Genomic DNA, 25,941 nt, shown 5'->3' on the forward strand with positions numbered 1-25,941 from the left:
ATGTGGTGGTTTTTAAACACTTGCCCACGAGACCTGCTTAATTATTCTCCATCACTCAGATAAAGAGTGGAGATAAATAAATAAAGTGTATTTTATTACTTTTTAAAATAACTGAAAGTTAAATAATAAAATCATCCGCAAGTAAGATGTGACATCTGTCCAAGTCTTTTCCAAAAGTGGCTAAGCTCTACCACCTTCACTTTTATCTTCAAATCCTACTGTCACATCAGTGTGCAGCAGGCTGTAGAAAGCAGTACCTTTTCTTCGAGGACAAATTTTCACCTTGTTGTTTCCTCACGTTCAGGCGGCAGCGGCGGCTGTTGATATCAGTGTAGTAATTCAGAGCAGGCCTGACCTCTCTGACTGCACCGCCGGGATCAACAGCTGGGTTTTTCTAGTATTAAAGTCACACCTTCAGTAGAAACACTATACTTTATCTAATTCAGTGCCCGGTTTCAGCCCACAGTCTTCAGCAGTACGCCCCTCTTATATCATATAAAGTGCTTTACACTGCTGGGGGGAGTAGTTCATGAGTATTTTTAGCATGTGACTCAAAGCCCCACCCAAGCGATGTTGGAAGCTGACGTTGTCTAAGTTGCAGGTAAAGTAAATGAATAAAAACTTTGTTGTTAACTGTCAAAGGACAAATTTCATGCCAATTAAATGCCAAGTAGATTTACGACACATTACTAAAGTGGTGTCTTCAGGTGGCCTCTTAAATTTTGCGTTGCAATCGATGTTTTATTTAGACTGCAGTTTAGTCAGCTGATTTGTTCATACAAGATCTGCTTCATACCATATGAATTTGTAGACATAAAGGGGTTTAGGTAATCTACAGGCTCCTGCAACATCACAGGTTTACACCAGACAGGGAGCAAAATGCATTTCTTGATGATGACGTAGGATAATAAAAATTCTTTAGCATGAGTTTTGACACTCGCTGGATGTGGAGTGTCAAATACATTTTTCAATATTTGTTTCTATGGTTGTTTCTAAATACCGAATTTAGGTCTCTCAATTGTGAATTTTCATTTTCACAGTGTTCTGACATTTGATAGACGAGCTGGTAAAAGCAATAAGTAAGGAATTTCTTGTCTTTTCTTTTTCTCCTGCAACAAAAAAAATAAAGTTCATATATGTATATATGACTTCATAAGTCCTGTTGTCCTGTTGTGTAGCATTAGTTGTAATGTGATTATGATTATAAATGTAACAGATTTAAATGATATCTGCAATATATGCGGTTCCTCCTACAAGTGGCCCTCTGCAAGCATATTGCTGGACGGCAAAAGAATGTGTGTGTGTGTCTGTTTTTCTTACAAGGAGGGTGATGTATGTGAAGAGGGTTGCACAGGGCTACTTGCAGACCCCCCCCCCCCCGGTCAGGATCAATGGCTGCTTTCTCAGGCCATGTTCTTTGACAAGAGAGTCCGGGTGTCATCTGACAGATGAAAATAGTTTGTGTGAAATGGACACCGTGCTAGCACGCAGCCAGGCTAACCATGCTGCAGTTTAATGGTTTTACAACACTGAGCAAGAAGTGCTAGGTCATTGAACATATGTGTGTGTGTGTGTGTGTGTGTGTGTGTGTGTGTGTGTGTGTGTGTGTGTGTGTGTGTGTGTGTGTGTGTGTACATGCGTCTGTTATCTACGCGCCCCCCTCTGTGCAATTAAATGTCTCAGCAGTGTACTGACATTCTTTAATCAGTGTGTGAGGTGTGGATGTATGTTTGAGCGCTTCGGAGTGCTTCAGTGTTCTCATATCAGTGTGTGTATGCTTGCGTTTGTGTGTTTTTGCGTATATGTGGGTGTGTGTGTGTCTCTTTCCTCCTCCTGGCTAGCCCGTCTCCTCGTGTTTGGACATATGTTGAGTTTTATTTCACTCAGACATCAATCCTGCTGGCCAGCTGTTAGGACAGCTGCTCTCTCTGTGCCTCTCCTGCTCTGTTTCTCTCTTTTACTCTATCATTCGTGCCGTCTTGCGCTCGCGCTCTCTGTTTCTCTTGGTCTGCCTCTCACTCTGGTTTTTTCTTCAACATTAATGTTTCTTTAACATCAAAATGTTATGCTTTGTTTCTCTTTGCTTCTTCTAAACAGTATTTTTTAAATTTTGTGTCTCTTCAAATTCTTTCTTTCTTTCTTTCTTTCTTGTCCTCTCTCTCTGATCCTGTGGGGTCTGCAGTTGAAGTCATAGCACTGGCATAAATTTGGAAGTGCAAAGTGTAGCTGTCAGCTTCCATTTACACACATTCAGTAGTGAAGTGAAGACACAAAATGTTTTTTTTTTCTTTTTTTAACTGTGGGTGTGTTACACAAACACCAGGCACCGGTTAGAACACTGGATTTTGTTATTTTTTACATTAAGTAATTTTTCAGATTAATGCTTTTTTTTCTCTTTACATTGGCCTTAGACTGCACACTCCAGGGCTCCGAGTTCCCGAGCTCTCTCACTAAGCATAATGTGTTTGTTTGAGAGACTGAAAGAGACGATGTATGTGGATAATTTAAAGGAACTTTTTTTAAGCTTTCACACTAAAATCTGCTCAGCGTGAGTGAACTAAACTTTCAAAATATATGTGTTTCCTAAACATTTTTGTTAGAAAACAAACTTCATTGGAATATGTTGCACACCTGTTGTAAGCATGTTTAAGATAAATATTGCACTAATGAAGGATTTGGCAGGATAGATTATTCCACGGCTTCACACTGAGCTCTCTTGTTAGAAAGTGGTGGTTTTTCCGACACAGCCATTCTTCTAGGCTGAGAGAAATAGCTCTCTACTCCTATTCATACGTATCTGTTACTTACCAACATTTTGCTGAAAAGTTCATTTCATGAGCAACTTTTAAAAACAAGTAGGCTAAAAGAAAGAGTGAGAAGAGAGTGACACAGTCATATAGTAGAAGCCTGTGGCACACTGTGTATTTCTTGGCAGTTGCTCTTTTGGACTGTTGATGCTTGCCTGCCACATACCCACACATACACTAAGTAAAACACACACAGCAAAGCACACAGTAAGTTGCCTGTGGCTCATGTAAAACACCCAAAACATTGTCTCTTGGCAGGTTGGCGTGGGGACAGGTGATAAAAGTGTGTTTACCCTAAACACTCGCCAGCTTGCTAGCTGCCTCAGCGCTGATTTACTACGACTCCGTCTCTTCAGCCGCTTCTTCTCCTCATCGCCTTCCTTCTGGCTCGCTTTCACTTGATCTTATCGCTCATTCACCCTACCTGTCTGTCTCTTCTCCATACTTGTTCCTGCTTGTGACAAAGTCTTTTTTGAAAATATTTTTTATTTTACAACAAATAAAAAGGGAATTTCCAGATGTGGAATGTCTAAAGTGTTTTGATTTGGGAGAGTAAGTTTTTATTACTTCCAGCATGGAGGTTATGTTTTTGGTAGTGTTTGTGTGTCGTTCTGTCTGTAAACACAGTAGCTCAAAAAGTTTTGAATGAATTCTGGTTAAACTGTGTAGGGGTGTCGAGCGGGCTCATGTTAACGGTCCATTAAAATGTGACTAACATATATTGAGGTCTTCAAGTTCAACTCAAGAAGGATTTATTGGTCAAAAATTGAAAAAAAGAAGTATAACTTGTGCTTGTGCTTACAAGTGTTTTTTGACCTTTGACCTCTCTGTCATGGACAATAGACTAACCTGAAGGTGAAAGGGATAATGTTGGGATGGGATACTTTTTGAGTATAGCTGATTAACAGTATAATGTAATGTTATGTACATTACACTAACAGTTTATAACAACTTAAATGCGTTTTATTTTTGGGGTGTCGGTTAATAGAAACTTGTGCTCTTTTTTCACTCTATATTTATTACTAAACATTTAAAGCAGTTTTGCTAACAGTGACATACATGGTGCACATGTACTATATCCACATAAATAATAATAATAACAAATATTTGTACTTAAAATTAGAAGCCTGCACGCTGCACTTTTACTGTACAACAGACGTCTTAAAGTATGTTTGTTTAAAGAACAAAGAAAATAAAAGAATGTATGCAAAATCCAATACTGTTAAACCCTTAAAAGTAAATACCTCCCAGAGAGTGAGCTGACTTGCTGGAGGTATGCGCTCTCGGAGTGCTTCTAGCATCAAGAACACATCAGCAACTATTTGATATTGTTTACAAAGTTTTTCCTTATTCTTACTTTTTCTATGTCATCCTTCCCATTTGTTTTTACCCACTTCAGTTTGTCTTTATAATTCTTCCAAATTGCTGAAACAGTCATCTTCATCATTCCCTCTTCAACATTGTCTCCGCCTGCCCTGCTTTCCACCTTTCCCCTTTGTTCTTTTAATGTAACCTTACTTCCCTCACCAGCCAAAACATCCACCCGCTCCCTCGTCTTTTTAACCCATCCAATTTCCGTATTATCCTTCGTTTGATAAAGAGGCCTGTTTCTGGACAGCAAGGAATTTTTATCCACCCACCAATCTAAACACCACTTGAACCCTGACTCAGTTGCGGTGACGGATAAAGAGCCATCTAGGGTAAAACATCTCCCTCCATCCTCTCTCATCCCTCTCTTCTTGTCCTCTTCCTCGTCCCCTCTTTCTTCGTACCACACCGCTCTCATCCCCCCACAGTCTCCTCATCTGATCTGTTTATCAGTACGAGGAGTGTAAATTGTGCAATAGAGTACACATACAGTTGACTTATGCAGATGTGTCTTGGAGTTATAGGTTGTATTTTCTTCACTAAGTGCTCTCATAAATTGGGTTCCTTGATATTGTTTGATACAAGGCGCACTGCACAAGTGCACATTGGCGTCTTCAGGTCTTGTGATTAGAAGAAAAGCCCCTCATCCTGCCTCTGTCCCACAGCCTTCCTCCTTTACCAGCCATAAATATCACCCCTTGAACCAAATGTACACACATACTTATCCTGTGGAGCCACTTGTACAGTAAATCTGCAAAAAAAAAAAAAAAATCAGGTGGATTCCATTGTCCGGAGGGGGTGGAAGCTATGTTCATTACATTACTTTACTTCAATGTGGTCCGCCTGCCTGGAAATACCCGCTGTTTATTGCCTAATTTGGGAAATCACCACAAAAAATTTCTGTCATTTTTAAATTGTTTCTTTGTTCTGTATATATCTGCCACCCTACGTCGGTGCCATTGCCCCCCGCCCCCCTCTTTGTTTACATTGAACCCATGTGACGAGGACGGCTGCATCAGCTTATTTACAACAATCATAATCCGACTGTAAACATGCAAGGTTTTAATGGACCTAATAAGGAAGCTGTGCTCGGCTGGTGGACGGCATCTCATGACCACACAATGGGCCCATACGCACAAACTAAACATTAAGCCATTCACAATAGACCATGTGCCCTTATGAATGCCTATCGCGTCTTTTGTCAGGATAAAGGCACCACAAATAAGCTATTGTCTGACTTAACCATTCTAAATCAGGCAATCCCTTAGGGGCATGTTTTCCACACTGCACCCAAGAATGTCTCCTTTTTTTGTACGAGTGTGTGTGTGTGCGCTTTTTGATGTCCTTGGTGACTGAGGCCTCCTCATGGGTCCGTGCATGACCATGACACCATCTATGACACACCTGCCGGCAGAAAAACAAGAGTGTATACACAAATGAAGGACCTTAAAGATTTGTGTCGTAACGTGTGCAGAAATTGGACATACAGAGTGAGTAATGCAGGTGCTGTATTTCTGAATGTAGTGCTTATGCTTAAAGATTTCAGGCTTTTCTGGTGTCACCTTTGGTTTGTGGTGGTGACTGAAGCAGAAGAACAGCTCGTATTTATGTGTTTCTAGCACACGCTGGAAAAATTTGTTACACTGAGGGCTGAGAGCTGTCAGCAGTGTTTTCTGACAAAGTCAACTTCTGAATATTACAAAAGTTGTGTTTGCACTGGGTTTCATGTTCTCCCATCCTCATAGGTACCCTTTAAAATGAGGATGATATAGCAACTATATTTTTGCCTCCATTTGGAAACAAATACTGTTAAATTTAAAGGGTTTATAGTGGAGACCGATTACAACACAAAATATACCTCAAGACTTAACAGGTTATACTTGCTTACATTTATTTGCTGATGCCTGACAATGTGCACACTTTACTGTTTCTTCATTCGCAGGTCGCACACACAGACAGAGGCACACAAACAATCCCGCTTGCACATGTGCAGATATCTGTCTCTACCAAGTTTGTCTCTCTACTGTTTGCCTGGTGAAGAATTGAAAAGTTCCCATTGTTGAAGTAAAGTTCACAGCAGGACTCCAGTTGAATAAATGGGACCTTATGAATCTTATGAGACCACGTGTCTCTGATGTCTATTATCCTGAGGCCATGAGACACATTGTGAGAAAAAAAAGACAACCATCTCTAAACAATGCAGACATTCTCATTTGGCCAGCTGCTGCATTTTTTATTTTTTATTTTTTTTAGATAAAGTAGGAGGAAATTTTTTCTTCTCCTTTATGGGAAATGTACTCATTCTTAGGTTTTTTTTTCTTGTGTCTTCTCCATACTTTTTATTATCATCACCCAATTTTCTCCTCTTTCTACTACTTCCCCAGTTTTATGTTTATGGGCGACAGTCAGGCCTCCTGTGAGACCTCAGCATTAGTATCTGAACAGGTGGACTGTTGTAAAATGCATATTTCATTTTAAATATGATGCTATTGTCTGAAAGTTACAAATTGAAACAGACTTGATAAAAAGAAACTAATTGTTTTGTTTGTTTGTTTGTTTTTGTAGAACCCTCTTGCATGGAAAGACTCCTCTCTAAAGACTGGAAGGAGCGCGTGGATTGCTTGAACGCCACTGAATTCTTGGGGGAGGTTAAAGGTAAGAGTGAGAAAGATAGCAGCTACTACTATATCTACATTCTCTTTCAGGGAGATGCTAAGTGTATGCTGATAAATACTGTTCCTGCTTTAACTGTGCCCTTTGCCACAGTTGGCAAAACAAAAGAAAGACAGCAAGCGTGTTTTTCCCCCCACAATAAGTAGTGCCTTTTTCAAAACCTGCAGCATCTGTGGAATCTCTCATTTTTCTTTTTGGTTCACCCAAATATGAAGAGTGTTATAAATAAAAGCTAATGGTACGTGCGCAGAAAAGACACTGTTGTGCAACGCTAAATTCAAGGGTAAGAAACGGTTAGATACGCTGCAATTCTCTGCTCTGTGTGTATACTTGCTGCATGTTTCTGCATATGAAAGCAGCACAGTAAATGGTAGCCAGGCTTACCTGTCGAGCAGTGAGGGTGGCACTAAGTACTCCAAATTGTACCTTTGATTAAAGGGTGTGTATGAGAGGAGAGGTTGCACATGGTCCTATATTTTTGTAGTCCACATCAGCAAATAGCATTTACAAAGGCATAAATAACCAAGACCAATGAATTCTCGACCTGCTCTGGTGTTCAGAAGTGAAAATAGCAGCATATATATATATATATATATATATATATATATATATATATATATATATATATATATATATATATATATATGCACATCTTATCATTTTGCTTTAGAACTGCAATATAATATGCAATTTAGAATTAATAAAGCTATAAGATCATGTATAGGTGATCGGTGTGAATAGCTATTCTTTACACATTAAATACTATAAGTAAAATATGAAATTACAAGTATTACCTCTCTTGACATCACTGTATATCACACACTGCTGACACAGGATTTTGGCGGCCGACACCTAAACAGGTTTTTAGGGAGTAAAAACAGAAAGGTTACATGTTGGCTAAAAATCAATGAAGAAACCACCCTCTGCCCGTCTGTGGTGCTGCTCTACCACTTGTGACGCAGACAGCGCTTATTAAAAGGAATGAAGTCAAAGCCACTTAGAAAAATAGTGCTTGTTCTCAACGCGGAAATGCAGATCCGATATTATTGATGGTTTTCTACTTTTACAATTATCTTCCCCGGCGTGTTTTACATCTCCTGACTTTGTAAAGTTCATGCATATTTTGAGCTGTCGTAAGAAGGAGGCCTGTAATATATTAGAGCCGTGTGGAGCCTCGATTGCAGGCAGTGAGGCTGACTGGTTAGTACAACAAGTAATAGAACAATAAAAAACAATGAGAGTCTTTACTCTGAATTTACAGAACTGTATAGTTTGTGTGTGTGTGTGTGTGTGTGTGTGTGTGTGTGTGTGTGTGTGTGTGTGTGTGTGTGTGTGTGTTTCTGTGTGTGTGTGTGTGTGTGTGTGTGTGTGTGTGTGTGTGTGTGTGTGTGTGTGTGTGTGTGTGTGTGACCGCGTCTGACTAAACTACTCACACATAAGAAGAAAAATTGCTTTCTTAAATTTCTAAAATGTGCTTATGGTAGTTAAATAATAAAAATAGAATGAGGTAGAAAAACAAATGACTTTTAAAAACTGATATATTAAGACAGGGAAATGCTTTCTGTCTCGAGGGCTACAGCATTTTCTGTTTGTGTGCCGTAACGCAAGTTGTTAACGGCAGAGCAGTCGAGCTGCCTTCAGTGAGAGGAACCGTTTGTGATCGTCTCCGGCTGAAATGGCAAGTATTTCCTCTGTGGAAAGTGGGAAAAGGGGACTACAGAGAACCTTCTTCAGCAGAACAGACATTGACTTTTATTGTAGGACACATATCAGACGCTTTTTCTCTGTCGTCATACCGACTACCTCCATCTACACAAGCACCCTTCTTATTCAGATAAAATAAACACCCTTAATCACCCTTTGCATAGTAATAATTTAGCATAGGTTACACAACTCATTGAGAGTGCTCTTGTGTCAGATAAGTGCAGGGATACAGTAAAGTTATTCAAACTAGAAGAAGCAAGTAAGATGAAATTCAAGTAAGAGTGAAGTGAAGGTAATTTCCATCAGTAGAAATGATCTTTATCTTTGGATTCTTTCTGTTTTCACTGTGAAATATTAAAATGAGACATTCAATTCAATCACAGTGTAGTTGCTATAGTGTGGCACATTTTGTACATGAAGACAAAAACAGCTGTCCTCTTTGATTGCTTAAAATGAGAAATTATAAGAAGAAGCCAAAAGTCGTGCTCTGCTTCCCTCAAATGCTTTTATCTTTCTTATATAAAAAGGTTGTTAATTGAAAGTTACATACGCACTCTTGTCTGCACAGATTTTCCAATTTTTTTAATCTCAAACCAAAGTCCAAGTCCAAGGCCAATCAGCATTTAGCGATTCTTTTCACCTTTCTTAATCAACCTTTTTATGAATATTTGTTACTTACTTTTTTATTGGTATTACTATCAGTCCCATTGTTGCCATATCAAATAGGTTCAGGTCATTGTGTGAGGAGACACACAGGATAGAAAACTTAAATTAGGAATAAAAAATGAATAAATCAGTTCATTTTAATTAAATTTAAACATTTTTGACAGCTACAAAAGGTACAAAAAAGTATTTTCAAGGGCACGTTCCTGCTCAGATTTAAGCCTCTCATGCTCCACTTGTTTTGATGTGCTTTGCAGATTTAGTGCCTGTCACATGTGTCTTAATCTATTAAACGTACCACTTTTCTGGTAAAGGATATGCAGAAGCATCTCGGCCTCTTTGAAAGTGACTATATTTCTGCATGAAAAGCAGCATTCAGATGGAATTTTTTTATGACACAGAGGAGGAAATATTATTATTAAGATAAAGATGTATGCAAATATTCTAATTGTCTAATACTGCATGAACTAGCAGAACGTTAGCTGACATATTTTTTTTTCATTTGCTTTAAATAAGTATATATCTGATATCCACCTGGAGTCATGACAGCATTATTACACTTTTGATGATTAGGAAAAGTTTCTTGTAACTTGAAGAATAACAGTTAAATAGCATTTAACTGATCATTCAGTAGCCTCAATTAAAGTGCTTGTGTGTTCCTCAATAAATTTACTCTTTTTTAAAAGCATAGTGCTTTATATCACTACTTTACACCTATTTGATAGATTTGGATTAAACTTTTTTCTTTTTTTAGTTTGTTTGTTGGAGCGGACACAACATACAAATACGTTTTCCTGGGGAAGAAAGACACTAGTGTGCAATCTATTGTCATGATACTGATGGCCAACAGTAATCCCACCCAATAAAGGTTAACAATTTACAAGATGCTCTATGTTTGAAAAATACAAGTTAATCTTATAATGACAAATAAAAGCTTTATGGATCTGTGTTTCATGCAATTCAGTTTTGGTGACTTTTAAAAGTTATTTCGGTCATTTCTGTGATAGAAACCCTCCTTTACCATCTCTTTAAATATTTGATAGCACTTCAGTGGAGACAAGACAAGAGTATGCTTGTCTAATCCACAAAGTTGGACTCAATTCTTATGTGTTAGTTGAAGACACCAATAAATATAGCATGTGCCAGCACGCACGCACACAAATGATCACACAAACACGGCACACAGATGTCTCTGTTCATCCAGCTGTGTCCTCACTAAAGAAAATACTCTCGCTGAATTCAAGCGTTTTATTTCTCGATGGTTGAAAAGAAGCCTGGTCTGGCTGACCTAAATACGCAAACACAACTGTTGCTCTGTGTCTCCTCACACAGCGACCTGGACCTATTTGTTCAGTCACAGTTATTTTTAGGGTAAAAAAAAGCCCATTGACCTCCTTTTATTTACTGGAATGTTCATTACCGGTCAGGTATGGCTTCAGTTTGCCTGTGTACAATATATTTATGTTTATGTGTGAGTAAATACTTTTTAGCTACACTACACCATGACTCACAGCAAAACAACTGGGAATGTGCCCAGGATTAATATATAAACACTATGAAGCTCTAGAAGGAGGTGCGTGACATTTCGTCTAATTATTTGCTCTTAGTTGCTCTTCATTACCGTGTCCTGATATCCTCCTTAATAATATTCTAGCACTAAGCTTTAAATACAACTCTTCTCCAATTTCTTATTCTTCTTCCTATCACAAAAAAATGTTGTTTTAGTCACAGAGGGCAGCAGTTCACTGGTATTTTTCCCCATTTACAACCTATAGCTTTGCTTTTAATTCGTTTTTAATAGAAAAAGAGACAAAAGATGAACGGATCAAGCAGAGCTGTGCAATTCTTTTAGATGATGCTAGCGAATCTTGTGCAACTCTGAAAAATTATAAAACTGTAACGATTTATTTTGAAGGATTTTTAAAAAAAAGATTTTCTCCTGTAATTGTCGTTGCCTTGAATACAGCAGTTATGATTTACACTATTATCAAAACATGATCAATTAAAATGAGAAGAAGGATTTTATTTCTTTTATATATTCTTAACCTTCATGAGACTACACTACAACAAATTAAGAAGATGCTGGCTAGAAAATAACTGCAATGGAAAAAGCAGTGTCACCAAAGTTTCAGATGATGAATTAGCTGTTTGCAATGGGGATATGTATGTGGACATTTTCATCTTTTTTTCTTTTCCAGCTTTACCTCGTCTCTATTTTTTGACATTTGGGTATTCTTAGGATTCCTGGTTTTGACATTTCCATGTTTTTTTTTCCTGCAAAGTCAGAGAGCTCATATTAACAGATGGATGGAAAGTGTCTGATTCTACTGTCAGATGCATGAGCAGGCACATCTGGCAGCAATAATCACACTCAAATTCAGCAGTCAGTTAAATAAGGCATCTTTCTCACATTGCAATTTCATTCTTTTTTTTCTTTATTTCATATGCAACCGTCTGTCTGGAAAAGCGAGCTGTTTGTCTACAATAAACCTTGAAATTTGGCAGACTGGATGTGCGATCTTTACACGCCGCTGGCTTGCAGAGAGCACGAGCACGTCTCTGGACAACATGGAGTGACTGTGTTTGTCTTGGGGTCAAGAGTCAGAGTGTTTGTTGTGGTGTAAGTTTGAGGAGACTGTTTAGTCTTGTAGAGAGCAACGTTGGGAGTCTGGCACATAGATCCCGTGGTAAAACATGATGGTTTGGCAGAAGCTCAGCACAGTCAGAGACATCAATATGTTAGTCAGAAGTGTGAGCCTGTGAGTGGGTGATGGTTTGTGTGTATTTTTATGTGTGGCTTTTGTGTTCAAATGTGTTTGTTGGTGCATTTGTGTGTTTAAAAAAGTGGCCTGAGACATAACTGTGTCATATGGTTTGGGGATTCACAGACAGCCGTTATATTACTGAATATATAATAATAAAAGAAAGAATTTTATTCAGCTGAATAGTTATTTGCGCATGTTCTGATGTAGCAGTGCCTTCATATTTATTGTGATGTAATGAAACATCATATGATAATCAGATGAAATCTTGAAGCTTGGGATGCGATTCCAGTGAATGAAAACATCACGTAAGCGATTAACAGACACCTCATACAGAAGTAAGAGAGTTCTGGTTCATCAACACATCATCCCAATCATCTAAACATAGTGAGAAAACAGTTAATGGCTTTCTGTTTTGGCTGGACCCCTCGGCAGGTGTCAGGAATAATCCTGATGGATGGAAAACGGAAACATCTGAGATGATTATCGGTGCCAGAAGTGTTGGAGGAACGCAAGGCGTTGCGTGTGGAATGCACAACCCATAATCCACATGAATCATGGAGCTGTAATCGCAGTTGTTGCTGTTACACAATAAGCTGTACTTGACTGTAAAGAATGCCAGGGAATAGGAAGGAATCTGTGTTAAGCGTGTAAGTTTGAAGACATGACAAGATTATAAAGTACCTATCAGTGTTGCCAGACTGAATCGCCAGAGATTCTTGGTGAAGGGTGAAAAGGGAAAAATAAACTTTAAAGAAAGGTGGAGAAAAGTGGTGATAACAACAGAAATGCTGTGAGAAATGAGATAAAGAGAGGAAAAAAAGTCAGGGATCTGATGAGAAAAGAGGGGAGGAGAATAAGAATTAGGAAGCTGGCGAGAAAGGAGCAGGATGCAACAAGAGAGTTGGAAAAAGAGAAGAGGGGATAAAAGGAGGGTGGAGCTGATGATAGGAGGAGGTGTGATAAAGTAAGAGAAGAAGACTGAAAAAAAAAGGTGGGAAAAGAAAACAATGAAAAGAAACAAGAGGAAAATGATGAGTGGCGAGAATACACCATAGGGAGGATCAGGCCTTGGAAGCGGAGTAACTGATGGGAAGGTCTTTTGGGGGAAACCCGAAAAAATAGAAAAAATGGACAGAATGAAAGCATGAAGAAAAGAGACAAGAAGAGGAGAATGTTGCCTTTGATACAGGGGTGCTGAGGGGTAATTTCTGTGTGTGTGTGTGTGTGTGTTGGGGGGCAGTCTGTGGTACAATAGGGGCCTGACAGGACTACAATGAGGACTCTGTTAGTATGCAGGTAGTGTTGGGGCCACCCTGCAATATCCCTACATGGCCCCAGGGCAAGACCTTACACACACACACACACACACACACACACACACACACACACACACACACACACACACACACACACACACACACACACACACACACACACACACACACACACACACAAGAGCAAGAACTTCTAAACAAGATATAAACAAGATATACTTCAGTGTGGTTGTGCTTTAGTTTACGCTTCACTCTAGTTACTTCCTGTTACTTCCTAGAGTGAAGTCAAATTTGCCTGTTTTTCCCTAATTAAATCTTCAAGAAGTCTGTCTCTCCCATAGAACAAATTCTTGGAGATGGTTTAAACACTCTTTGTGCTTGTGGCAACTCCCTACAAATAGAGCCCAACCAACTAAAGACAAATTGTATGTACCCATCCTTTTTTCTATTAATGTCACCCCAAAGATGTTATTAATGGGATTTCTGAGAGGGATTGTTTTGTGTTGCTCCTTGAGAAACTCTTGCTAGTTTTTGAGGTACTGTGAAAGACTGGGAACCGCATGAGAGCTTGGTGTCATGAGCAGTAGGTTAAAAGTAGAGTTGAAAGTCAGACAAACTTTGAAGTGGAGGACAGGGTGTTCCAAAGTTTGGAATAAGGTTTAAAATATGCCAGCAGTTATAAAGAAACTTATACTTATGTAAAAAAAAGAAAAAGAAGAAGAAGCAGTTATAGCATCCAATAAACTGGTTAACAGACAGTAGGTCAGTTGATCAATGTGATTTTTTTTTACATAACTTATCAGGATTTTGAAAATAAAGCACATGAGGAAATGCCAGTGAAAAATTAAAAGTGGATTTTGTTTGCTTCATTCATGTGGTTCTAAGATAAAAGTTCAAATCATCAGTTTCTTTTGTTTAAAAAAAGATCTGAGGAATGTGGAACACAAAAAGCATTCTCATTGGAGTATGCCCAAAAAACCTCCCATGAGTATCAAACTCATAAACCCGACAAAGGGCTGTAACAGCTACTTATTTTAAAAAGGTTAAGTCAAAGTAATTTAATTGTTCTCAGGAGCAGATGCTAAGTGGTGGCATGCAGTGACAAGATAGAAGATAATAAGTAGTAAGATATAACTGCAAGCCTGCTAATTTGCAGGAGTTTTAGGAATGAGAGTTTGTAAAGGGCTTGTGTTAGCCAAACAACGGCTGAGTGATTGAGGGTAGGCTATGCTTAGGTTTGGACATTTTGTATAAATGAAAAATGTTCAAGGTGCTTTCAGCCAGAGAAGAAAACTTATTTTCAGTCATGGCTCTTTGGTTAGAACTACATGAAACATTGTCATGACCTTCATGAGTTGTTTTGTACTCGTTAAATTTCCTCCCAGTCTTTTTTATATTAACTGATCACTTGAGATTTTGTATAAATTTTTCTGCCTCAGCTGAGCAGGATCTGAACACCTCTTATGAACATCCAGCCAGTTTGCAGTGTTATCAACTTTGAATTGCTACTCTTGCTAATTTCATGCCCAGGTACACCAGAGTCGCTGGAAGAGAAGGAGCGCCAGCTTTCCACCATGATCGGTCAGTTGATCAGCCTGAGGGAGCAGCTTCTTGCCGCCCATGATGAGCAAAAAAAGATGGCCGCCTCGCAGCTGGAGAAGCAGAGACAACAGATGGAGCTGGCCAGGCAGCAGCAGGAGCAGGTAGGAAGGGTCCGTGGATGTGTTTGGGGCTGTACAATGAGAGTTGGGTAAAAAGAAAGAAGAAAAAGACATTAATATTAATAGTGTACATGTGTTGGTCTATGTGCAGGATAATGAATAGGGTTTGGTGATATGAATCGCACATAGTTCATTCCTGTGTGTTTATGCAGGGGTGCATCTAGAAGGGGGGTGGGGGTGGAGTTTCACCAGGGCCCCAGAACACTTACTCAAGTATTCTAATGTACTTAAGTATTTCCACATACTTAATGCACTTTGTAGTAAGCAATATATAATTAATTAAAATGATCCACAGCTGGAACATTAAAGAGATGTGTCTCTTTAATGTCCCCCCCCCACCCCATTTTTAAAAAAAAGAAATTGGATACAGCCCTGGTTGTGCATACATCATATTTAGAAGCAAACTAATGACTAAATGAAAAATATCAATCAATAAATAAAGACATACATAAATAAATACAAAATTGAGTATATGATTGGCAGGGCTTTAAACTGTCAACAGTTCATTTTTAATATTCTGTAATTCCTTTTTGTTGATTCCTTTCAGGTATTATATTATTTTGTTCATTCAACTAAATACTGAAATTTGAGGTTATCATTATTAAAAATAACAGAAAATTAGTCCAACAGGGCGAACAGCACATATAACTAAATCCAAATGTTAAACATTACCAGGTTACATTAACCTATAGCAACTATTGGATACACTTCAAATTACAGAGGTTAGAAAGCCAACAGGACTTAACACAAAGCATTGTCTTCTTGTGAATGCCTTCCTCTTAAACTGTTTGATCTATTGAATGTGAAGGTCCTAAACCTATGAAAGTGTACAATATCCGACACAAAACCCCCTGATATTTAATAATTTTCCAGTAACAAGTTAGTAATTTTTTGCTGTAATTCCTCGAATTCCAAAGCTTTTCTTTTTTCCAAAGTCGCATTGTAAAAATGTTATCATAACTGACATAATGGCCACAAAGGAGACCCAACTTGTAAAGGAAAAACAAAATGTCCCTAACAAAACGCGTGTAGGTGTATCTGTATGTCTTTTGACTGCACCTTCAAAAGTTGTAACAAAAGCGTCTCTTAGGGTGCCAGACGGCAATTTAAAAAAAAAAAACGAAAACATTGTGTGACAGAGAAAGAAAGCGAGAGCCTACGAAGAGAAGTGTTTAGGTGAGCTGCTCTTTGTTTTTACTGTTTGCCGACACGTTACTGTAGGTTGGCATATGACAGGCTCTGTTTGGACAAGTCCACACCTCCCATCACAGCACATTCCACCTTTCACAGCTTTACAAAGGAAACAGGCAAAGTGGAGAGTGCGAAGAGAAAGACAGATTCCAATATCAGCCAGTCATTTGGCTGTTGAGACTTGATAGGATAATGCCCTACAGACAAACCCGAGAAATCTGCCTTTAATGAAATATGACATGTGTGCAAATGGGGCGCCGCCTCCCATTCAGCAGCCTGTAATTACATTTCGGAATAAATATACTAAACGACTTCTCAAGGAAAAAAAAAAGAGGGGCAGCTGTTTTACTTTTCTGGTTCAGAATGGGCGGGATCACGTCGAGGACGTACTGTCCCTTTTAGGACTTTAACCTCTCACGAGTGGCCGCTCCCAGATGTCAATCACTAGATGATGCTTGGCCTTTTAACATCTGACATTGAATGTTTTTCATTAGAGAATTTTACATCAAAACAACAACAGAGAAAATTATCACCCCTCCTGTTTATGTGTGTGTGTGTGTGGGAGGGGGGAGGCTTCCACAGGCACATTGGGTGTTGTTGGCTGATGTAGTAAACATGCCAATCTCACAGATTCAGTGTCAGTTAAGAGAATTGTTCATAAACCTTCTGCACTGCTAATTGCTTGGATTGGATGCACCATCCATCACACCAGCCGAGGCTTTTTAGAGATAATAATCTGAGGTCAAACTGACACATAACTCAGAGTCTCTCTACCTGTTTTTGATTTACTGTACTGCATTTGAGACATGATTGACCTCACTGAGAGTTTTCAAGAGCAAATCACTTTGTCTGCCACCTGTCGAGGACAGATACATCCTCATCATCATCTTGAGTACCAGATGACAATTTTGCCTTTTAGTATTGTAAGGCACTTACCTTAAAATGTAAAATGGCACGAGAAGACGGTGTAAATCAACATGATATAACATAAAAGGGAAGAGATTTGGATTCATTTTTCATCATCATCATCTTGAACCCTTGTATTTTTTATTTTTTACTTCCATGACTTCTAAGAGCAACATACCATTTCTGACAAGCCATTTATGGACATTTTCCTGTATTGCTTTTCTTTCATTTCCAATTAAAACACACACACACACACACACACACACACACACACACACACACACACACACACACACACACACACACACACACACACACACACACACACACACACTGTATGCATACTGTTTGTTCTTTAATATTTTAGAAACATGAACACGGTACAGAAATACAGATTATCCTTCTTCTCTTATCATCATTTTCACTCTTCCGCTCTGTGTGTGTGTGTGTGTGTGTGTGTGTGTGTGTGTGTGTGTGTGTGTGTGTGTGTGTGTGTGTGTGTGTGCAGATTGCCAGACAGCAGCAGCAGCTGTTGCAGCAGCAGCACAAGATAAACATTCTTCAGCAACAGATCCAGGTTAGTAGCCAAACACACTTTAAACATCTACGTATATACAACCAGACACACACACTTCCTTTTTTCAGTCTTGACCTTTCTTTGCATTTACTCCTCCTGCCCTCTGCAGACTCCTCTTGTTTTGTTTCTTGTCCATCTCTGTGAGGATGCCAAGAACTTCTTATCTTTTGTCCTTTGTGCAGATGATCTAATTATTGTCTATCCAAGCAGTTCCGTGATCATCTTATCATGTGGAATTGGAAAGCGGAAATAATACAAGAGGTCATGGCCTTTACTTTTGTGCTCTGCCTGCTGTTAAGAAAGCAGCACCAAAAGCCTTCAGACACACACATAAAACACACAGTGGTGACTCAGTGATTGCCCTGGTTATAGCTGGATCATTCACTGTTGCATTGATTACTCAGCAATTGATACCCAAAGGTGCTCAAGGCTTATCCTCTTCCTCTTTTCTCTTTCTCTGCAGCATTTCCTGATAACTGTAACGTTTTTTAACCATTAAGCACATAAATGGATAAACATCTGTGGAGCGTGTACAGAAACCTGCAGGGAGATGTGTGAACTCACTTTTCTGGCTTCTGCTTCTTGTTCAGTTTTTCAGTGTTCTCCTTCTCCTCTTATTCCTACATCTGTTTCAGTGAGCCATCTGATGCACTGAGATTTGTGAAGTGTTCACTGTTTACCTACATACCCACCAAGAAATTACCACCAGCTGTGCACCAAATGCTGATCAATTTGCTCAGCATGGCTGACTGTCACATGGGAATTTAACAGGTTTATTTTTTTTAAGTGGTTGGCTCACAATCTGAATCCTCTGCCATCCGTCCATCCCGTGCTACTTTTGACCCCCTGTTGGTCCCAAGCTTTGGATCTCCCTACTCTCCTGAGGTGTGATATAGTTAATGAGGGTTTACTTTCCCCCCTGGTCGTCTTCCTCTTCATCTTTTTATTATGAGGCCTCACCCTTGGATCTTAATAAAGCTCGGATTGGACTTCATTAGCCTTCTTAGCCCCAAGGGAGAGTGAGACCATAAAAAACAGCTCCTACTCTGATCCTGTTCCACACTGTGAAGCATGGATACTGTGTCATGTTTTTTTTTTTTTTTAGAATGAAGAGATATGCAGAAGATGGCTCTTGAGAGCAGAGTGTTATCATGTGGAGCTTTGCAACCATCTGTTGTAAAGGGCATAATGTGTATTTCACTTTTATTTTCTTTGTTGAATTGAATTTGAAAAGGCCAGAATTACTGCAATCTGCTTTTTCATAAATATACAAAAATGAATGCAACAAAAAAAACATTTGTTTTCACTGAAAAAATTGTGCTGCATCTTATTGTTATTTAAGTTATTTTTAAGGCAATAGCATTTGTCAGCAAACAAACCAAGCGCAGAAAGCAGCACATGGTGCATCTACTGTACAGAGAGTTAGAATTATTATGGCTAAGCTCCAGGGTTTAGTCACTGGGGTACGGGCTGTTTACGCTGTGTCGGATGTGTGTTGGCCTTAAACACACAGGCGGCGGTGCACTGGTCTGTTTCCACTTATCAAATCCAGACCTGAGCTCCTCTCAGGCCAATACTCTGAGGAGCTGACCAAATGCTACTGTTTCAGCTGAAAGAATAGGGCTCAGTGTGGTAAAACCACTTTTTAGAAGTGCCAGTTGTTGTTCATATCTTAATTTGAAACACTAGATGCCGTCCAGATGGAAAAAATAAGGAACCTAAACAAAGTTTCTGCTAGAAAAGTGCAAAAGTTGAAACTGCATGGGGTTTACTTTCAAACAGCTCATGCTATCTATTGCTTCATCCAACCAACCATCAGTCATTAATTAGCATTTATTTTTTGGACGCCTAATAGATTCTGAAAGTTTTATAGATCAGCGCTGACTTGTGAAAAACTGTGACTTATGTGTATCTGGTTTCTGAATGGAAGACAATGAAAAGTCAGTGGGAGCTGTTTTCCACTGCTTTTTTTCCCTCTTCCATTTCTGCAACTTGTTGTTGCTTCTCTGGATTCTGTTTCAGGATGGTGTCAGTGTGTTTGTCAGCTAGTGTGGTGGGGGAGCATAGTTCAAAGTGACCCAGGTTTCCTGTCATGTGGTTTTAAATGGTGTGGAGGGCCAGCGGGGGATGTCCACGGGTTAAAGAAACGTTTCCGAAGGCCCCATTCTGATATGGTTGCACACGCCGAGTCATATACACAAGTATGAAGAAATATGTTACACAGCAGATGTTATTAGATCAAATGCCTGCACGTGCATAACAACTCACACATGGTACTTATGCAATAACAATATTATAGCCATTTGATATCAAATTATCTACATTAGGACATACACAGTCAAACATACATACATGTGCACATACACACATGTGCAAAAACTCACACACGCACACACACTCACATGTGCGCGTGCTCACACCAACACACAAACACAGACACACAAACAGTGGTGGCGGGCTCTTTGTGTGCCGTGGGCAGAGTGGCCCAGCCCAGCCTGGTGGCTGACAGGCATGTGTCTTTGTTAAGTCGGTTCCTATAATGGCTCTCATATGTGGCCCATTTCCTTCAGGCCCACAAAGGCACAGGCCCTAACCGCACCGCCTGGGCCCTAGCTAACGGGCTAATTAATGACTGCAAAGCCGCACTCCTCCTCCTCCTCCCTCTCTCTCTGTTCTTCATTTATAACTCTTGTCTCCTCCTTCGCCTCCCCTCCTCCTCCTTTTCTTTCTTTGAGATCTTGCCTCCGAGTGTTGCTTTCTTATTGTTTTTGCTTCATATTTTCAACTCTGTTCTATCCTGTGCCGTGATTTCTGTGTGCTGCCCTCTGCTGAAATGTGGCTTCTATTTACACAGTGATGAACTACAAGCTACGATATGGTTTTGATCGCCGTTCATAATTTAGGATTTTGACACAGTACTGGCAGTCTGTGACAGCTAAATAAGTTTCAGATGTAATTATTTATGCATCACAATAGATTTTATCTTCCCCTCTCTACATTCATCACTGCTGCTCTTAATCACCTAAAGCTTTTCCCTTGTCGATAAAGTGCTGATGTAAGGTGAGATCGCAAATAGCCGGGGTGTTAAACCTGCCTTAACACAAACAGGCACAAACACAATAATCCACACACTCACACACATGCATAAGAACTAATGGAGCAAGGAAATGGCTTAGATAGACAGGCAGCTCCTACATCAGCAAATACAGCTTCAGACACAATGACTCGGAAAGCCATGGAAAGCCCATAACGTCGATTGGACTCATCAGCTATGGAAAATGCCTAATTCCCGATTTTACAGTGGCCCTCCCTCCAATCTATTAACCTGTGTGTTCGCCTAAATAAAAATCCTATAAGCAGCATACAGTAATTCTGTGTCCTTTAATTATAGTGTGTTTTCATTATGCTCACGTGGGTGTAACAAGATAGTGAAAGAAAAAAAAATCTGCTCTCGTGGTGATTTTGGCTTGGAGGCCAAACTGTGTTAGCCCCACTTCTGCATTTATCACGTGATACACCCTGTCTCAAAAAGGCAGTTTATGGACAGCTTTAAAACTGTTGTGTATACCCTAACCTTTTTTAAGCATGCACAACAACCAGGTGGTAATGAAAAGACCTTGGAAAACTCTATCATGCGGTGGCCCTGAGAGGCCAAACGGACTGCAACTTAAGAAAACACCAGCAATAAGAAAAAGGCTGCAAAAGCACACAAAACACAATGGAAATAGGAAAAAACAGAAATAGAAAAATGAAAACAGAAATAGGAAAAAACAGATTTCCATAAGCACAAGGGAAGTGTTTCTGGGGAGACAATAACCCGACGGACCAGTTGCAGGAACCCAAAACATGGTAGGTGTGTTTTATCATGATTCATATGATACTGATGTCGGATTTTTAGGCTAATAGCTAGGTTAACATACTTACCGCTCATCTGTTCTTTCCTCACAAAACCGATAGATCCTCCACTTCTTTTAAGTGTCTCCCAGCGCAATTCTTAGCATGATTCCTGCAACTGGTCCGTCGGGTTATTGTCTCCCCAGAAACACTTCCCTTGTGCTTTTGGAAATCTGTTTTTTCCTATTTCTGTTCTCGTTTTTTCCTATTTGGGTTGTGTTTTGTGTGCTTTTGCAGCGTTTTTCTTATTGCTGGTGTTTTCTTAAATTGCAGTCCGTTTGGCCTCTCAGGGCCACCTTAGCTACTGATCAGCTTTCGTTTTAAGGAGTGATGCACCACGTTGTGATCTGATATTTGGTCCTTTGTAATGCACCATTAGCTCCTCAAGTATCTATAGCTAACAAATCATCAACAAAATTGCTACTTTTCGTAATATATAAATCATAATGTATAATCTTAACTTGAGTTTGTATATCAGCTGGATAATCCAAATGAAGCACAACATTGTCCAAAACCAGCTATAGCCACTGATGAGCTTCACACTTGGTTAGCTCTCAGTTATGTTAGTGAAACTTTTGTTACACTAAATCATTTGATTAAAACTGCATTCAGTATAAATCGGGATTTTTAAAGTCCAGCCTTTACCCCCACAGTTATCTGTCCTATACCGACACAGAAGTGAATTAGCCAGAACCACAGTGTGACACTGTTAGTTGGCTGAAAACGGAGCTATTAGAAATATTCGACATAGTCACTAACTACTTGCTTTCATAGTAAATATACCTATAACCTATTCAGCTGGTGCAACACGTTCAGATGTTACAGGAAAATTAGGTTAGGAGCTTGTCCATGAGAATATATAGTAGTGCCCAGAATTAGACCCAAGTCTGGTTAGGGTGCTTTCACTTTACTGTGGTCCTGGTCTCTGAAGGGAGCTGTGTGCTGATTTGAGGTCCATCACAACTGTTTCCACATTCTAAATCAAACTCAAAAACGTTCCTATTCTTCGAGGCCTATGGTTAATTACTGTGTGCGTGTGTGTTTGTGTGTGTGTGTACATGTGCTGTAGCACTTGCTTCTTGTAGAGTTTGTTATATGTGTGGTTATGTGTTTCAGCGAGTATTTTCCCCCCAGTTTTTTTTATAGTTTTATTCTCTGTGTAAGCTATTTTGCATCTCTGAAGCCATATTTGCTGGCTGTAACTAAGTGTTGTCTTTCTTTAAGCATGCCTTTTTGATAAGTCGATCCTCTTTTAATTTAATTTGTAGGCAGTTGTTGGCAGTCCTGGAATAGCAGCTTTTGTTGCAGGAAATTTTCCCAAATGATGCCAGAAATTACAGTAATTGCAGTAACCTGCAGTTATTGTATTATGCAGTAACATCAGTGTGCAATTTTCTACACATTAAGCCTGTTTTGGGGATGCACTGGACAGTGGTGGAAATATTTTTGCAATATTTATAAGGTAAGATTAAATATTGACAGAACGGTAGTGAGATGATGTGCAGTATGTTAAACCTAAGTTTAAAAATAACAATAAAAACATATTGATTTGGCTCTTCCTTGTTCATTTTAAAGTTGACTCAAAGAGCAACATCACCAAAATCTTCAGGACTTAATGTTTTTCAGTTGGTTACATACTTTACATGCATACTTTGCAGCGGTGGATGATGCTGTGAATGTCAAGTTTAGTGTTGCACTGGTTCAAATCCACTTGTGCATACCTGCTGCAATCAGGCAACTATGTTTCTTTGTCTTCTCTGTTTCTCAAACAGATCAGTGTACAGACAGACCACATACATACTCATTGCCCCCTAACCTTGCTGCCCTTACACAAGAGGACCATTAATTCTGTGTGTGTCTGCGTGTGTACACATGTTCCTTGTTGCCTAGGTGTGTATGTCGATGTGTCTGGTGGGCAGTTAGAGGAAGGGGACCTCGTGTTTTCTTAGTGGCTGAGCAGAGGGGGGCCCCTGCAGCACCACCTTCCCCAGTCCATTCATCCAACCTCCCCCCCCCCCCCCCCCCCCCCCCTTGGTAAAAGGAGATCTTTGTGTGTTTGCGCTAGTGAAGCAGCCCCAGTCAGTCCCAGTGTTCCCAGAGGAATACAATGAATGGGGGCATTTTGTCCCACTCTATAACCTACACCCCCCAACTTCACTCTTTTCCTTCTTTTTTTAGCCATTCGGACACACAGACTTGTTTTTCTTCTCTCTTCATTCTCTTTTGTCTGTGTCACAAGACGTCGGCCCTCTTGTCTGCCTGCATGTGTTTATAGGAATGCCTCAAAAGTACACTGACCTACAAGTGTGTTTGCTTGTGTGTGTGATGACTGCCTCCTGAGATATCAGGCTTTTTATCTGTGTGACCTATCAGTGCTGTCAGAGGAGCTGCTCAGGTGGCACTTGTAGCTCCACACATACCAGACCAAGCATGCAAGTTGGTGGCTCATGCTCTGTTTTGGCAGGGCTATGTGTGGAGACACACACATTTGAGCATTTTTATCTTCATTATACAGTGTAGTGGTGAAGATAGACAGGACAGTGATGAGAGAAGGGGAAGACACACAGAAAAGGGCCACGGGTCAGACTTGAACCAGGGCTGCTGCACTACGGCTCTGTTCCATGTAGTTGTCTGAAGTGGTGCGCAGAAGCCTGCTCTTAAACCAATTATATACTTTTAAACCAACTGGTGATTTTAAATTGACCGTAGGTGAAAATGTGAGTGCAAATTGTTGCCTGTCTGTCTGTCTGTGTTAGTCCTGCGACAGACTGGTGACTGGTCCGAAGTCTAGCTTGCATCTTTTCCTGTGGCACTTGAGATAGGCTCCAGTCACCCATGTGACTCTGAATTGGATAAGGGGAAGAGGATGGATGGAATGGACAAAGCAGTGTATTTCTATTTGGTTTACTCAATAGCCCAAAGCCAGTTGATATCCAATTAACAATGATAAAAAAGAGTTTTGAACTCTTCTCAGAAAATTCTCATGAATTCTGAGAGCATTTCTGAGGAGCAAAATGCTCTTCAGCATTAATCAGGTATATATAAAAAAAAATCTGTCCATGTACTTCCTGTTGATCAATTAATCGCCTGAGCAAACACAGTAAGTTCAGAAATAATTCTTTCCTTCTCTATGGAACTTTGAACCTTTCTACCTCAAGCCTTTCAATCCATCCACACACTAACCACGAACAGCGCATAAGACGGTCATCTTATTCAACTAATTCAGCAAGGCAATCCCACTGCACATATGCACAGTAATCATGCGACATGCTGCTTGTGTATGCTTGAGCTCCAGCGATGAACCTTCCCTGGGAGGTCAGTGGGAGGGGAGAGGGCAGCGTTGTCAATGAATTGGTAGTAAAGGAGACAAATGGAGGTAGAGGGCATTGAAGTGAGGAGGGAAATGGAAGGAGGAGGGAAGTGTCTAAAAACATTTATCTGAAAGTGTAACATAGTCACAAAAGAAAAGTTGAAAACAGGATAAAGCCAGAATAATGAAGAGCAGACATGAAATGACAAGAAACTTTGAGATTTTTTTCCCTCACAAGTTGATTAATTGAGGAATCAATCACAGAGAAGAAAATATAGTAATATTAATAGTAAAGTTAGTTATTATCAGACATTTATTTGATTGACTTTGATTTTTGACCTCCCTAATATGGACTTTTTGGCTTTTTGACATTGCCTTCTTTTCTTCCTTTCTCCTTTTCAAGGGTTTTTGTTTTTATTTTTATTTTTAAACTTGAAACATTAGTTATCCAGTAACTTCTAGAGCTCTATTAATGATATAAAGAGGGAAATTATATTTCTTAATAAGCCATTTGAACAAACAATCCTTGGGGGCATTTTTTTTAAGAAAAAGAAGAGGCAACCAGAGGAAAAAAATGCAAAAAGAGAAAAGACTGCGATAAAGGGAAGAGATAGAAGGAAAGAAAGTGGGGTCGTCCGGTGGTTTAACGCAGTCAGCCCTAATAGATTCCCGCAGGCTCATCTTTGATTTGTTTCTTTTCAGTTCAAGCCCTCGGCGTCTTGACTTAGTCAAACCCACAGATTTTAAGAGCCTTTCAAGCTGACATGAAAGGCAGCTGTTAACCTCTCTCTTGTTTTAAAGGCCTTTTCTTGGCATCTTTACACTTGTCTCTTAAGAGTATACGTCTTAATTTGTTGTTTGGCTTCTGTTCTTCAACTCGATGCACCAGTTGATCATGTCATTGCCTGCATTGTTTTTTCCCTTCTCCCTGTCTTCCCCTTCCTTTCATCCTGATCTTTATCGTTCCTCACTATAACCTTCCTTTGTGATTTCTCATTTTAAATCATTCTTTCTTTCTCTCTGCTGACTTTCTGTTTTATTTTATTGCTTTTGTTTCTACCTCTTTACCTTGTTTATTTGCGATTTTC

At 39.6% G+C, this 25,941-nt stretch overlaps 1 protein-coding gene across 7 annotated transcripts in view; it reads left to right on the plus strand.

The window, feature by feature from the left end:
- The window catches only part of LOC146665305 (transcription factor SOX-6-like), a 104,512-nt gene that overhangs the window by 46,327 nt on the left and 32,244 nt on the right, over positions 1–25,941 (plus strand). For all 7 annotated transcript variants that reach the window (XM_085412903.1, XM_085412899.1, XM_085412900.1 and 4 more), the window contains 3 exons: positions 6,741–6,830; positions 14,785–14,957; positions 17,581–17,649. In XM_085412903.1, coding sequence (XP_085269029.1) covers positions 6,741–6,830; positions 14,785–14,957; positions 17,581–17,649 — 332 coding nt within the window. The remainder of the gene's footprint in view (positions 1–6,740; positions 6,831–14,784; positions 14,958–17,580; positions 17,650–25,941) is intronic.

Source organism: Rhamphochromis longiceps, linkage group LG7, assembly GCF_057381845.1.
Source record: "Rhamphochromis longiceps isolate RC_006_pf linkage group LG7, R_longiceps_female_GT1.1, whole genome shotgun sequence".
Taxonomy (NCBI): domain Eukaryota; kingdom Metazoa; phylum Chordata; class Actinopteri; order Cichliformes; family Cichlidae; genus Rhamphochromis; species Rhamphochromis longiceps.